The sequence below is a fragment of the Sceloporus undulatus genome, chromosome 1 (assembly GCF_019175285.1).
Source record: "Sceloporus undulatus isolate JIND9_A2432 ecotype Alabama chromosome 1, SceUnd_v1.1, whole genome shotgun sequence".
NCBI lineage: Eukaryota > Metazoa > Chordata > Lepidosauria > Squamata > Phrynosomatidae > Sceloporus > Sceloporus undulatus.
The window spans coordinates 110278814-110296039 of record NC_056522.1 but is presented as its reverse complement, the minus strand read 5'-3'; the positions used below and the strand labels follow the sequence as shown (position 1 = coordinate 110296039).

Genomic DNA, 17226 nt, shown 5'->3' with positions numbered 1-17226 from the left:
TTATGGCAGAGAGAATTTCAAGAGTATCCAAGGGTGTTTAGATGCAGTTTGAGTCTCCCTTAACCAAAATCCTTGGGACCAGCAGTATTTTAGATTTGGATTTGCATATGTGTACATAATGAGATATCTTGGAAAATAGGACCCAGTCTAAACACAGCATTCATTTATATTTCATATACACCTTATACACCTAACCTAAAGGTAATTTTATACAATATTCTAAATAATTTTGGTACGAAATAAAGTTTGTGTACATTGAACAGTTAAAAAGCAAAGCAGTTACTGTCTCAACCATCCATGCAGACAATTTTGGATTTTGGAGTATTTCAGAATTTCAGATAAGGGAGACACAACTTGTATTCATAGCAAGTGAAAAGAATCCCCATGTAGGGCCAGATATCATTTGTGAATCTCATTTAAGTACAATAAAATTATAGAAGAACCAGTATCCCAGAGGAGAAATGTAAGCAGTATGGACTTCCTCAAGTAAAAAAGACCATTGCTTTTTAATATTTGTGAATGATCTGGAGTTAAAGTAAAGTGTCCATGTTGGTAGATGACACAACATCATTCAGAATGTTAAATTAAAAGAGAATTGCCCCTCCAAGAATTTTTTTCCATGTAGGAGGGGAGGTCATTAAACTCACACACACCCTCGTATATACATACAAGTTTAAACTGACGTGTTGTGGGGTGAACAATCATGACATCATAGATAAAATAATGGGGTGATGGCTGAGCAGGAAAGAGAGTTAAGGTGGATAACTCAGTGAAACTGTCAGCCAGTTTTGTTACAGCTATGCAAAAGGCAAATCCCATGTTAGTACACATTAGGGAAAAGGTGCGGAATTAAAGCTGCTAATATTGCAGTGCTCAGTGTGACATTACAGTGGTACCCCGGGATACGAAATACCCAGGTTACGAAATTTCCGGGATACGAAAAAATCCCATAGGAAATAACTGTTCCGGGTTACGAATGTTTTTTCGGGTTACGAAAAATTTTTTTGGTGCTTTTCGGCGCTTTTTCGCACGAAACGCGGCTTTTCCCCATTAGCGCCTATGGCATTTCGGCTTGCGAAGGCTTTTCGGGTTACGAAAGCGGCCGCGGAACGAATTAAATTCGTAACCCGAGGCACCACTGTATTTGGAACACTGCTTGCAGTTCTGGAGACCACATTTCAAAAAGGATACCATGTAGCTGGAAAAAATATGGTAAAGGGCAACCAAAAAGGTTGCGAGCCAAAGCAACTTCCTTATGAGGAAAGGTTACAATGTTGGTGCTTAAAGGGAAAATAAATTTATTTTTATTTTATTTTATGGCTTCCTTATTCTCCTATGTGGGACCCAGGGTAGTCCATGGCATAGGTTAAAACAAAAATGCAGGTTAAAAAAATGTATAACTTTAAAAAGTTTAAAATCAGTAAACTATCCTATTAAAAATAGAATTAATTTAAAACAATGTAAGGCATTCTAATAAGGTTTGTAATAGGGCATATAAAATTAAGTGCAGTATAGAGAAAGCAGGAGCCAATACTGTGACTCTGGAGGCCAAGATTTCAGTCCCTGCTTGGCCATGGAAATCTACTGAGTGACACACTCTCAGCCTCAGAGGAAGGCATAGGCAACTCCCTTCTGACAAATTCTTTTTAAGGAATCCTTGTGATAGATTTGTCTTAGGGATGCCATAAGTTAACAGTATGCCTTCTGTAGACAGAACTACCATAATTCCCAGTTGCAAGCACAGAGCAAGCTATACAGCTGTCCATAAGTTAGTTGGCTTTTCTTCCATTCATTCATATACCAAAACATTTTTACAGCCAGTGTTACTCACCTCCCACCCTCTTGTTGGCCCCTTTCAAGCTTCTCAAGAGCCTAGCCTTGGTGAATAATGGTGTCACCATCCTCTCCCTTACATATGTTCATACATGACTTGAAGGCACACAACAACAACAACAACAACAAGAACAACAACATAAAGAAAAAGGAAAGAGAATCAGTCTCTCTCTCTCTCTCTCTCTCTCTCTGTCGCTTTCTCTTTTTCATACTTCAAACTCAGGGCAGTGGTGAGGGATTCAACACAAAGGAAAGGAAATGTCATCTATGGCAGTCACCAGCTTAGATGACTTCAGAAGATGATTAGACCAATTCATGTAGAATGAACCTATCAGCAGTTACTTGGCATGAGGGCTATATGCAGCATCATGTGTCAGGAGCAACATCCCCCTCAATAGGAGTTGCTGCACGAGAACAGAAGGAGAAGACCTTTGTTCTCATACCTTGCTTCTGGAATTCCCATTGACTACTGTGTGAGCAGAATGTTAGATCACATAGGTCTGCTGTGCTCTATGCTGTCCATATTTTTTCTTTTTAGTTACTTCCATATTTGAGGTAATGTATTTTTTGGAAAAAAGAAAAGATGGCAGGCCCTTCTCTGAGGGGGTTCACAATCCAAAATTTGACACAAGGAAACAATAGAGGGCGGTAAAGGCAGTCATGATAAAGGTAAATGGGAAAACATATTTCAGTTAGACATGCTTGATTTAGTTCCAGCAACACATGAGAGATCAGAGCAGTAGATTTTGAGGAGGGATTTAAAAGGATTATGTACATCGTACAAGTATTCTAGGAGGCAGTTCCAACCAAAAGGAGCTTCAAGAGAGATGGGATGATGATGTATGCAGGAACAGGAGATCTTTTAGTACTGTACCTTTTTTTTTTTAAAAGAGTATATTTTCCTTCATACCCAAAGCTACACTTTCTGGTGGACTCCAGGTGTCCTGAAATACTTACCACTGCCTTATGATGAAGGTAAGTTTTCTTTTCCCCTTATTTTAAAGAAAGAATCGTGTCAGAGTGGCTTTTATATGGGGTATGTGTTTTAGTTATGCTTTTTAACTTATGCATATTTTATGTAATTTATATTGTTTTAGTTAGATGATTTTAATTATTTTTAGATATATTTTTTATTGTAAAGTTTTTGAAATGTTTTTATCTGTGAGCTGCCTTAGGTTCCTTACTGGGAAAATGGCAAAATAAAATGAAAGAAAGAAAGAATGGGTACAATTTTCTCTCAGCAGTGACATAAAATGATCATAATTATACAACTGAAAAAATAATAAAAATAAAATTATGGCCCTTGTACCTAAAGTACGAAGTATCAGTGTCAGCAGTGGAGCCTTGCATGGCACTGGCAGGGACTTGAACAGTGGCCCAGTCGTTCTAGCCCTCAATGCAGCTGGTCCTGCAGACACAAATGTTTGCTGGGGGATCAGTCTTCATTCAGTCCTCTACAGTGGAAGACATGGGAGTATGATGCTTTGACACTTTTTCCAGCTCATCTTAGTAAATTGGTATTATGCTGTGTATTGCTGCTCTTTGGGGGCTATATTTCTGCCTTTCTGGACTCTTCTATTTTGTCAGCCGTTTCATAGTTACAAATAAAAACAGTGTATAAATAAATACATTTTTATTTTGACAAATAAGAGTTGTTTCAGAGAATGTCAAACTAGTGACACAAAGTGATGTTCTAATAGGTTTCTCCTGAGCACAGTTATTGCTTTCTTTATGTCTTTTAACCTGTTTAAAATTAAGCTGTTTAAAATTCCCTGGCTATTGAAGGAAGGGTGGAACTTTAGGAACTTTATAAGCAGTATTAATTTATTGCCTCATATATAAGTCAACCCATGATTTTGGAGTCCATTTTGGGACATAAATTTCTCGACTTATAGTTGATTATATATGGTAATGTAAAGATAATCAAATGTAAGAAATTTGCAGTTCATAATATCTTAGCTGCATATTTAAAAGCCTGTGTTCTATTCAACTTGTATGGAAAAAAAAATCTGATATGTAGAGAAGGTTTAGACATGGAAGAAGGAGGAGTGAAGACAGGAGGAAGGAACATCAACAACCTAAGAGATGCAGATGACACCATATTACTAGCAGAAAGCATCACAGACTTGGAACAATAACTAAAGAAAGTCAAAGAAGAATGCACAAAGGCAAGCCTAATGTGAAACATAAAGAAAAAAAATAATGACCACTGAAGATTTACATAAATTCAACCTGGATAATGAGGAAATTGAAATGAAGATTTCCCATAGCTTGGATCAAACATTGATTAGAATGGAGACTACAGATAAGAAAGCAGAAGAAGTTTAAGAATAGGAAGGACAGCTATGAAAGAACTAAACAGAATCCTAAAGTGTAAAGATATATAGCTGAACACTAAACTTAGAATTGTCCAAGCCATTGTATTCCCCATTAAAGCGATCCCTTGCCTTACGCGGGGGATCCATTATAGACCCCGCCATGTAAGGCAGGTTCTGCCTATGCTCGAGCCCCATTGAAAATAATGGAGCTTGTGCATGCGGCGCACCATACATGAAATGGCACATGGCTTTCAGCATAAGCTGAAAGCCGCATAAGAGGCAGCCGCATATGATGTGGGCGCACTGTACTATGTAAGGATGCTGTGTAAGCAGAACAGAGAAGAAAACAAATAGGAAGAAAATTACTTCATTTGAAATTGGTGCTGGAGAAGAGTCCTGAGGGTACCATGGATGACAAAATCTTGGTCCTACAGCAAATCAATCCTGAACTCTCCCTGGAAGCCAAGATGATGAAACTGAAGCTGTTGTACTTTAGCCACATCATGAGAAGGTGTGGCTCATTAGAAAAGCCAATGATGCTGGAGAAGATAGAGGGCAGTAGAAAGAGAGAAAGACCACATGCCATATGGATAGATTTAATCAAGGAGGCCATAGGCCTGAATTTACAAGACCTGAGCAGAGAGGTAAAGGATAGGGGGGTATTGGAGATGTCTCATTCACAGGGTCACCATGAGTTGAGGTCGACGCAAAAGCAACTAACAACAACAACGTCTCTATGTGTGTGTGAATACATGCACATCCCTACTTATATGTAACTGTGAGATGTACTTGCTTTTAAATTTTTCATGGGATATCCTTTTGCACTAGATTTTGTGTGTGTGTTTGTTTTAGTATCATGTGCTGAAAACAGAAGGAAGCTAATAGTGAAGAAATTCCATAAGTTTGATGAAGGAGTTGACATTCATAATGAATTTTTTCGGCCTTATGAGCTTAGCAGTTTTGATGAAACCTTTTGCTTGGCAATGACTAATTCAATACGGTATGTCCATTTTATTTTTGAAAATGTAACATTTTGAGTCAGCTCTTCTAATTTCAAAAGTCAAATTGAACCAAATTCTTTAAAGAATTTTATTAAGTAGTGTAAATTCATTTGCAGACTTATTCAGGTGAAAATAGGCTCTTTAAATTCAAATACATTTTTTTCTGAATTGTGTAGAAATCTGTATGCTCTTATCTCATTTTCCTGGACTTACTGAGATCTAATCCATTGGTTATGTAAATGCAAAATTTTAAATTCTTGGAATTACTCAGTAGCTATGTACTTAATGAATTGGAAGGATGCAGAACTAAATTTGTAACGAAATGTGAATGCACATCTGCATAGTAATCTAAATTTGCAACCATGCACAATACACATGCATTATGTCCCTGCACAATCATACACAAAGACACTACGTGAACAGCTCTGCTTCTACAGCTTTGAATTAATATGGTAATTCCATATTCCATTGTCCAACCTCTTCCTTAGGGGAGCTTATACGCCAACAGACACCTATGAGATTCTGTCTAATTCATTAAGATGCTAATCCAGATGTGCAGACAGCCTCCACAGTACAGCTATTTTCAGATACTATTTCTTTGTGAGTGCATGTGCAGGGTCACCTAGTCGTTTTGCCTAGCTATAAAGAAGGAATCTCAAGCTGTGTTTACACATAGTTTTTTTATATATATGCAGAGCAGCACCATTTAATAAATGTACAACGTGTCTTTCAAATAGTTAGCCCAAGTATTAATACAGGGGTACCCCGGGTTACGAAATTAATTCGTTCCGCCGCCGCTTTCGTAACCCGGGATACTTCGTAAGGCGAAAAAGCCATAGGCGCTAATGGGGAAAGGCCGCGATTTCGTGTGAAATAGCGCCGAAAAGCACCAAAAATTTTTTCGTAACCCAAAATAACCTTCGTAACCCGGAATAGTTTTTTTGAATGGATTTTTTTCGTAACCCGGAAATTTCGTAAGGCGGCGCATTCGTATCCCGGGGTACCAGTGTAGGTGATTTAGGGGGGATGTGAGGGGATTTAGGTCAATTCAAGCTGAGGTTGAACACTTCTTAAGTTAGCAATAGTCCTATTCCCCATAACTTCACTCATCTGTGCATTGTTCACTTGAAGTTCTTTTTATCTTCTTTACATTGCTAGTGTTTATTTATTTACACTCCAGTGTAAAGTCGAAGGCTTTCATGGCCGGCATCCATAGTTTTTTGTGGGTTTTTCGTACATCAGCACAGAACAATACACATGCAAATCACTCCTGCATTCCCAGGCTCACACAGTATATATACACCCAAATTTTTCCAGGCTAAGCATTCCCTGAAGATGCCAGCCACAGATGCTGGCAAAACATCAGGAAGAAACTCTTCTGGAACATGGCCACATAGCCCGAAAAACCCACAAAAAACTATTTACACTCCCATAAAAATATTGGTATAAGTACTGAATATTCATTGGTAAAAACATTTTAAGTAACGAGTAATTTATTTGTTATATTTCTGTCTTACCTTTTCTCCAAGGAGCCCAAGGCAGTATAGATGGCTGTCTTCCCTGTTTTTATCCTCACAACTCTGTGAGGTGAGTTAGGCTGAGAGGGATTTATTTCTTTGATTTGATTTCTGTGTCTTCATAGAAGTCAATACAACTGACAAAAAGATAAGTAAAATAGCTAAAGATTAAAATACAAAATGGATTAATTAAAATATCAAGCAACTTTAAAGGCAATTAAAAAGAAATCAGCCAAGAAAAAAGGGAGGATCTGCACAGTTTAAAAAGTAAAGGTGATTAATGTCCCAAAGCTGTCCAGTGAACTTAATGACTCAGAAAGATTTTAAATTGTGTTTCTTAATCCACACTGGCTATCAAATTGTGGCTATGTAGCCGTTCTATTTAGTAAGAAACTACTTTTGTAGAGGTAAGTGAAGCTTTCCCCCTTTTTTTTTCTTCAGAGATTTTATGCCTAAGAATGTTGGCATTGATCCTAGCCCATTTACTGTACGCAAACCTGATGAAACTGGAAAATCTGTTTTGGGGTAAGAATACCAAGGGTTTCATGCTCTTTGATGTACTGTATGCTATTTTGTTTTGTTTGCTCACTTATGCACTTTCTAATCTTGAATTAATGTTCGGTACAATGATATGAAATCCCTAGGTTACCTTTATGAATCAAATTGGCCAATATTTTCTGCATGTATGAGTTATAGATAAATTTGAGTAAAATTCATGTGTAAAATCCATATGAAAGAATGATCTTTGGATTAAGAGAGTCTTGCAGATTTCAACAAGATTTAAAAGAAGAGAGGAAGAGGAGGGCAGGATTCTATTTTGACTCTGGCCAATGAAGTTTGTTTTGTACCATTGACTTTTCTCCCCACTCTGTTCTCCTGTTGATGAAATTGAACTATAATGGTAGCAAAATTCTGCTGCAGTGCCAAAGATACAAATTTTCAATTATTCTGTTGTCTAATTCTTTTGTCACATAGTGGGAAATACAAGACAACAAAAGAAAGTTCGTAATTACATAACCCTCCCTCTGTCCTGGCATCTGTGCATTGCCCCTTGTAAAATGAATATTTATCTCAGCTTTTGTATAGGTCTAGTTTTCCTCATGTGTGGGATGATGATACATTTGACTGGTTTTGCCATGAAATGTTGCTTGTATGTTTCCATCAAAATCTCAAGCATTTCAGGTAGAATTGCACATTAGTTCTGTGAAGAATATAAATAAAAGAGTGGAAGGAAGAGGAGTTTCATCCTTCTCCACATCTTATTTCATGTTTGTGATCTTTCTGAGAATGTTTGCCTTGGTTAGCACAGGGCCAAAAGCTCTGATTCAACAATGGAACAAAAAGTGGTATTGCACCAGATTTCATAATCAATGATTCCAGTAATATACAGTCACCCCTCCAAGACTTGAAAATCCACAGAGAGAAGACCGCCATTAACCTTAATGGGGCGGGGGCTGGGCCCCACATGCATGTACCCCATTCAAGCCTATGGGTCTTGAATATTTGCGAGATTTGGAACTTGTAGGGGGGGGGGGGTCCGGAACAGATTCCACACGAGTTCTGAGAGGCGACTGGACTCAGCATCATTGGGAGCAGTCTGCAGATTTGTGTGCTCCCTTCCCAAACCTTCCCTTTTGCATGACTGTTCTTCATATCTGCTTTTGGCAGCAAGATTAACACAAAACCCAGAAATGTGAAGGCTATCAGAAAACGTGTTTCGTCAACTTTTTCTGAGCTCCCTTAAAGTTCAGTGAAGCATATTTTTAACCCATTAGGTGGTTCTTATGTCAACAGTAACAGTAGAACTGTAGAATTGATGGAGAAAATGGCAGTTGCTTTTATTGATATCAGTTTATCCATATTTGAGAAATGTAAGGTACTGTACTGCACTTAGGGCGGAAAAGAGAAATGCATAGATATAGGATGGGGGAAACCTAGCTGAACGAGACTACATGTGAAAGGGATCTAGGAGTCCAAGTAGACCACAAGTTGAACATGAGTCAACAGTGCGATGCGGCAGCTAAAAAGGCCAATGCGAATTTAGGCTGCATCAATAGAAGTATAGTGTCTAGATCAAGAGAAGTAATAGTGCCACTGTATTCTGCTTTGGTCAGGCCCCACCCACGCAGGTGCATTATACATTGCTTTCATACGCTGAAAGCAGTGTTGCTTCTTCTGGCGCTATGTGCCAGAAGAAACAATGGTGTGCATCCCCGTGGCATGCACATGCCACCGCAAGCACAAGCCCCAATGCTTGTAATGGGGCTGTAGTATACGCGTTTTTTGTTTTACTCGGGAGGGTCCGGAATGGATCCTCCGCGTAAAATAAGGATGCACTGTAATAGTGCCACTCTATTCTGCTTTGATGAGGCCCCACCTGCAATACTGTGTCCAGTTCTGGGCACCACAATTCAAAAACGACATTGAGAAAAAAGTCAAAATGCTACTAAAATTGGGCTTCAAATAATATTTAAAATAACTGAATAACTAAAATATATTGTTGCTTACATGAAGACAGGTAATGTTATTTTTTGTTTCAGTACTTTGGAAAGATAGATCCCTTATTTCTTTGCTTATCTTGTTGTAGCTAGTGGCATTAATTTGTTACTTCCCATCTCTGCACAAATTATCATTCTTTCCTCAGGATTTCTTCGGGATTTGCTGAAGCCTGTGCTGGCATAAACTTTGCCTGTGATGAAGGTTGGGTGATGGGATTTGCTCAAGGGAGAAGAAAACCTGGAAGAGCAACATAAGAAGGGAGCACACAACCCTATGGCCTCACTCTCAATCTGTTATTGAGGAATATAGACAAATCTAGACATTGAGCTCATCTAAGAGAGAGAACTTTCCTTTCCTTGCCCTTGCATTGCTATTTTTTGATAGTAATTGTAGCAAAAGAAACAGTAATGCATAATTACTCTGATTTTCTTAGGAACAAAAGTAATAGAGAAGAAACTGTGTTGCAACGTAAAACAGCTGCTAGTGCCCCACCCCCGCCCAGTGAGGAAGCTGTGTCAAGCAGTTCCGAGGATGATTCTGGGACTGATAAAGAAGATGAGGGGGCTGTATCACAACGTTCAACACCAGTGAAAATGACAGATACAGGAGATAATACCAAAATAACAGAAGTAAGTCATACTTTTAACATACACATAAATCTCCATTCAGTGTACTTTTTCTGGAGCTGTGTTTACCATGTACTTAAGGTTGTTCAGACATATATGACTGACTTGCTTTGTGTACCTGAGATTTTCTCATTCAGCAGTTAGAAACATCATCAAATACAGTATGTTTTTTAAAAATAATGTGTGTGTGTTCCCATAAAATTGGAATAGAGCCTTCGGAAGCAGATGAAATGAAAGTTTTATATCTCATCAGATTTCAAACTTAAAAACTACTGTTAAGAACTTTATTTGTATCAGGGTTTTAAATTAAATTAGGTAATTGAGCTCCAAAAGAAAAATGGGTTAATAGTGTATTAGCTGGTTACAGAAATATGGTTTAATAAAGAATTTCCAAATCTAAACACTAATCTTGCCAAATCATACTTTTGCACAGACTTCAGAACCATTATAATACTTCAACATCTAGGGATGTTAATGAAGATTTATAAAACACAATAATAGGAGACAGCATAGCAGGTTTAAATCATACACTGGATTTTTAACATGGCAGAGGGAATGAACACAGAAGACAGGTGGTAGCATGAATGTAGATTTATTACGACCAACTGATCAAACATCACAAACGTCAATCAATCAATAAACATCACAGACCATTGCTGTTGTGCAAAAACTGGCCACCCTTGTTGTTATTACTGGGCACTGATCTGCCAGCAAATAAGATATATAAAATTCATCAGTTCTTCCAGGAAAACGAGTAAGAATTGGATGAATAAAAATATGGCGATAGCCATAATAAAAAGGATAATACAACAATACTTGACCTATAGTCTCCACTGTACCAGTTCCACAGGGACATATGCGTAGATTATAGGGAATATTATTGTACTGTATCTCCCTTCCAATAAGGCTGAAGGTAGAACGTTAAATTTTGCTAAAATGAATGTTATCCTATGTTTTGGAAGGGCTAGAAGACTCAAATGGTTAGCTAACAAAAAAGCATTGCTGTTGTCTCTGAAATCAGGGCATACAGTGGCTGCTTTTACGTGTTGTTGCAACTCATTCTCTATAATTGGTTGATGTATTTCCCATTTTGCTTTCTCATAGCCCATTGCCAGAATGGTGGCGTGTGATAAACCCAATTTAACTAGTTTCTCATTCAGATTCTTATTCTATCTGGAGAGAAACCCATCAGACAATATCCTCCTCTGCAACCCAGCTGTCCTTTTGGGAGACAAATGGGCTGGGCAAGAGACTATTTAACATATTGGCCCGTGGGACAATTTTTGGGAAGTTTTTTTTTATTTATACAGGAATAATAATAATAATATTTATTATTTATAAACCGCTTTTCCAAATTTGATCAAAGCGGTGTACAACACAAAACAAAAATGTGAGACAATAAAACAAATCAATAACACATATCATCAATTAAAATTATATAAAAAAGTTTACAAATATTAAAACCCAGAAAAACAAACTAGCTGGATCACCCAATTGCATATCAAGGGGAGAACAGAATGGAATTAAGACACATGGGGGAAAGCTTGTCGAAAAAGAAAGGTCTTAAAATTCTTCTTAAACATGTCAAGGGAGGAGACAGAGCGGAGCTCGTCAGGAAGGGAGTTCCAGATCTGCGGGGCCAAGGTAGAAAATGCCCTATGTGAAGACGAGGAGTATCTTGTCTTCGGAACCCTCAACAAATGCTTCCCGACTGATCTGAGAGTGCGGGGCGGATTATATGGGGAGAGGCGGTCCTCTAAGTACCCTGGGCCCAAGCCATTTAGGGCTTTATAGGTAATAACCAAACCCTTGTATTGCGCCCGGAAGCGAATAGGCAGCCAATGTAGGTCTTGTAAAATAGGTGTTATATGGCTAGTCCTGGAACATCCAGTAACCAACCTTGCTTCCATATTCTCTACTAACTGAAGCTTCTGGGTTTGGTACAAGGGTTGCCCCATGTAGAGCGCATTACAGAAATCCAACCGAGAGCATATACAACCGTTTCAAGGTCCCTCTGGCCCAGGTAGGGTCGCAGCTGGCGTATCAGCCAAAGCTGATAACAGGCGCCTCTGACCGTCACATCCACCTGAGATGTCAGGCGGAGCAACGAATCCAGAAGCACCCCCACACTGCAAACTGAGTCCTTCAGGGGAAGCATGACCCCATTCAGGACAGGTGGGCAAATTTCCTTCCCCGGGCCAGGGGAACCAATCACGAGTACTTCTGTTTTCTCTGGATTCAGACTGTTTTCCCTCATCCAGCCCATTACCGACTCCAGACAGGCATTTAGAGGAGAGATGCCGTCCCTAATCACTGCATCAGTCGGAGGCACAGAGAAACATATTTGAGTGTCATCAGCGTACTGATAACACCGCGCCCCGTGTCTCCGGATGATCTCGCCCAGCGGTTTCATGTAAATGTTAAATAGCATGGGAGACAAAATTGCTTCTTGAGGGACACCAGATGTTAGTTCCCTCTTATCGGAACGACAGTTCCCCAGCTGCACCATCTGGAATCTACTCGAGAGGTAGGAACGGAACCACTGAAGTGCAGTGCCCCCAATTCCCAACTCTTTCAGGCGTTCCAGAAGGATACCATGGTCGATGGTATCGAAAGCCGCTGAGATGTCTAAAAGATGTCTAATCCATAATTCATCTTTTTCTTGGTTACTTGATACTGTGAATACTGTATTAGGTTTAGGTGAAGTGGTTATTTCATGTACAAGTTACTCTGATAAAAAATAATATGCCGTCGGGCATGCTGTGTTTTATAATGTTCATTTGGTGAGTTCTTGAACCATCTGGCAAAGATTTAAAAAAGGACCATCAGTTGTCATCGTTCATGAAATTTCTAGTCAAAGGGTCGAGAACACTGTGGGCTATTGTCTATTCCATCCCTGCCACCAAATGTGAGCACTTTCTCCTGTCCCACTGCTATGGCATCAAATGTGAGGACTGTTCAGATGCCTTCATGGATAATGTGTGCGATTTTATTTGTCTAATGCTATCACCAGACGCCACTGCATTTGAATAACTGCTGCCTCTACAAACATTGTGTGTCTGAATTCCTGAATTTCAATAACTCTTATGTAGCATTCTTAGGGGCACAAGTGTATAATTAAAAAATAATTGATTAAACAGAAATTCAACATAGTTAACAGTTACTTGTTTAAAACATCTAAACCTTTGTGGCCCTAACGATCTAACTCCAACTCACATCCCTCACATTGTATTCCTAACTTTGACTCTCCTATCTCTCACATTCTCTCTAACTCATATCCTGATTGGCTGGCCTAACTAATCCCTATTGTTGACTCTCGATAACTCTGCTGGCGCCTCTTCCTGACCCTGACAGACTCTTATCCCTAACCTTGACAGACCCAGCTCTCACTTTCTCTCTACTGCTCCTTCATTTATCACCTCTACTATACATCACATGTATTACAACACTTTACCACAACTTAGCTAATAAACACAACAATATCCTCCCCCCACAGAAGATCACAGGTACTCAGTTCTAGAAATAGAAACAATTACTATTCTCTTGTCATGACTGAAGTCTTGTGATCAACTGAAATGTTGGTATGAATGATTTTGAGTGTACATTCGTCAGTCCCTACAATAATATTTATAACCAAAACATATCAAAAGCTAGTACTGAATTGGCAGTTTATTTGTGACATAAAGTGGCATGTAAGATTCTAATAGGAATTTCTGTTGCTGGTAGATTTAGTAGATATTTTATGTTTAGATTAATTTTATTAAATAAAAAATAAATTATCTTTAGATAATTTGATTTTTAAAAGAGCAGCGAATTGGATACAAATTCCTGCTGTCCTCTAGAAGGGCAGTTCTTTGCACATATACATCATCCCAGTTAACCTCTATTCTCCTAAAAAGCACCATGAATGGTCCCCCTGGGAATGCTTGTTAAGAAATCAACAATAGTCCTCTTCTAACCCCCTAAATAATCAGGTTATGTAGTGGGATCTTGGAAGCTGAACCAACTGGTTTTTGAAATTGTAATCTTTTCTTTTGGTGTATCCTGAGCTCAGTTGGATGTCTGTTAATCTGTGTTGCTCTTCTGTCTACTTGGCAGTTGACTTGATATGATCTCTGGCCTTTTCTTACTTGTGTAAGCTTCTGATCTGTTTCTGACAATATGGCACAAATTATCTTGAGCCATTACCTGGCTAGCTCACATTGTCCTCCTTCACAAACTGTGATTGAGTGGGGAAAATGAGTCACAGGTAGTAGACAGGAACATACAGAAGATACAGTAAAATAAAAATTGTTCCAATAATTTAAAAGAAAAACAACAACAACAAACCTTTTGGCAGGATGAAATTAGAGCATGAAGGCTTTTTACACTGATACATTCAACACTGAACTGGAATGTAATGATGGCAACTAATTTATGCTTATTTTGCAGTTCTGCAATTTCTTGTGAAGGGCAATAAAATCATTACAAAATTCAGGAGACAGTTGTTTTATTCTAGTGTACTGTACCTCACAAAAGACCAAAGATACATTGCATAGAATGATAAAGTTGGAAGAGACCACAAAGGCCATCCAGTCCAACCCCTTTCCATGCATGAAGAGACAATCAAAACACTGCCAACAGATGGCCATCCAGCCTCTGTTTAAAAACCACCAAAGAAGGAGATTTCACTACATGCCAGGCAGCGTATTACACTGTCAAACAGTTCTTACTGTCAGGAAGTTCTTCCTAATGTTGAGGTGGAATTTCTTTTCCTGTAGTTTGAATTCATTGCTCCAAGTCGTATTCTCTGGAGCAATACAAAACAGGCTTGTTCCATCCTCAGTATGACATCTCTTTAAATATTTAAACAGGGCTTTCATGTCACCTCTTACCCTTCTCTTCTTCAGGCTAAACATACACAGCTCCCTAAACCATTCCTAATAGGGCATGGTTTTTAGACCTTTCACCATTTTGGTAGCCTTTCTCCTTTTGAATTGTGGAACCCAGAACTGGACACAATATTCCAAGTGAGGCCTGACCAAACAGAATAAATGGCACTATTACTTTCCCCAGTTCAGACACTACACTTCTGTTAATGCAATCTAAGATCATATTGATTTTTTTAGCTGCTGCATCACACTGTTGACTCATGTTTAGCTTGTGGTCTGTTAAGATTCTGAGATCCTTTTAACATGTACTGTTTGTTGTCAAGCCAGGTGTCACCCATTCTATATCTGTGCATTTCATTTTTTTCCTGCCTAAGTATAGTACCTTGCATGTTAAAATTCATTTTGTTAATTCTGATGCAGCTCCCTAAACTATTAAAATCATTTTGAATTTTGATCCTGTCCTTTGGGTTGTTAGCTAGCCCTCCTAATTTGGTGTCATCTGCAAATTTGATAAGCATGATTCTATCATCCAAGTTATTGATAAAGATGGTGAATAGCACGGGACCCAGAACAGAACCTGTGGCACCCTGCCAGTCAGTTCTATCCAGGATGAAGAGGGGCCATTGGTGAACACCCTTTGGGTTCAGTCAGTCAACCCAAATACAAATCAACCTAACAGTTGCATTTTCTGGCCCACTCTTTACTAACTTTTTTGCAAGGATATCATAAAGGACCCTGTCAAAGGCCATACTGAAATCAAGATACATTATATCCACAGCATTCCCTTCATCTACCAAGCTTGTAACTCTGTCAGAAAAAGAAATAAGGTTACCCTGGCCTGACTTCTTTTTGAGAAGCCCATTAGACAGTTAGTGATCATGACATTTCCCAGTAGAAAAGACCCCCACATCTGCATGGACTTACTGATTTATGCGAGATAAAGGTTAACCCAGTCTCCCACTTGCCTAACCATGGAATTAGTCTTATTTTACACAGGTGCACAGATATTCCAGTAAAGAACTGCACATTGTTCTGAAATATTAGTTGGTGGTCAGACATTAACATTCCTCTTTCAGAGTGGTAAGTATTAATTGCTACAAGTTAAATTACCTTAATATCACCTTCTATAACCAGTTGACAAGGTGATCAGTGATAGGGTGGAAGCTGGCATAGGTCCAGATTGGATCAGGTTCCATTCTGATTGATCACATCCTTTCTAAGTATCTACAGGCTGTCTGTTTCATCATCTGCTCTACATTCCTGCTTGGTATTGATGTTAGGCTGACTGAATGGTACTGTATAAGTCGAGGGCAGGTTCTGGGGGCAAAATCATGGATTTTGATATGACCCATGGATAAGCTGAGGGTCAAGCTCAGGGGCATGTAACAAAGAATCTAAATGGAGGGGGGGAAACACCACTTCACTCTCTCTCCTCTCTCTTTGGACCTCTCCCAAGAGTCACCATCTGGGCATGCAAAATGTGGACACAAACCTCCATTTTCCATCCCTTCCCCACAACTTTCTCCAAGGCTGCAGGCTTGCAAAAAGGGGGACACAGGCTTCCGATTTCCCTCCTTTCCCCACAACATTCCCCAAGGCTGATGGCATGCAAAAAAAGGAGACACAGATTTCCCTCCCTTTCCCACAACTTTCCCCAAGGCTGATGGCTTGCAAAGGGGGGACACAGACCTCCGATTTATCTCCTCCCTCCATTCTCTACAGCTTTCCCAAGGCTCACAGAGATTATTACTGTATTGACCCGCATATACATCTACCTTGGATTTTGGAGCCCTTTTTGGGCTTACATTTTTCGACTTACAGATGAGTATATACGGTAATTATTTTGATCCTCTTCTTTCCCCTTTATGAAGATGGAGACAATATTTGTCCTCCAATATGCTGGGATTTGTTTCAGTTCAAGACCTAAACTGAAAGAGCATAAAATATTCCACTGGATGATATAGCATCTATAAACATTTTCATCTCAGAGACTTCAAAATTTATTTGTGACGGGCATTTTATTTCTTTTTCTTTTATTAGATATATACCCCATCTTTCTCCATTATACTAATTGACTGACATATCACAGATTAATAAAACATTTTAAAGCACCACCTGATTCAATGAAAAGCACCTTTTTATGTCAGGCATTTAGAAATGCAAAATGAAGACTTTGCTGGAATGTGACAGCACAATAGTTTGAGGACTACACAATTTTTACAAGTTGAATTCCCAACAAAATGTTTCAGTGTGGAGTGCTCCTAACTAGAATTGTAGTAAATTAGCTGTGCGTTATTCCAAAATACTCTAATTTCTCACTTCTCACAAGAGGCCAGTATGACTGGGCATGCTTGGTCTTTATACTGTTCACTGTCTGAAACAGGAGTGTTCGAATCATATCTTTCACCTCAGGCATCAAAATGAACTCCATTTCTGTCTATCCATATACTTCAAGATACAATATAATATCTGATGGACATCTGTGTGTATAAGCAAAAATCTCTGTGTATAAGCTAATAAAGACTGAACCAGAAATGCTAATCAATCCTTGGAGCCATACT

At 38.9% G+C, this 17226-nt stretch overlaps 1 protein-coding gene across 2 annotated transcripts in view; it reads left to right on the top strand.

The window, feature by feature from the left end:
- The window catches only part of FIG4 (FIG4 phosphoinositide 5-phosphatase), a 117487-nt gene that overhangs the window by 92287 nt on the left and 7974 nt on the right, over nucleotides 1-17226 (top strand). The window contains exons 17-20 of one of the 2 annotated variants that reach the window (XM_042454290.1): nucleotides 2750-2808; nucleotides 5004-5151; nucleotides 7111-7194; nucleotides 9602-9797. In XM_042454290.1, the coding sequence (XP_042310224.1) occupies nucleotides 2750-2808; nucleotides 5004-5151; nucleotides 7111-7194; nucleotides 9602-9797 (487 nt within the window). The other variant, XM_042454298.1, reaches the window with a different exon arrangement.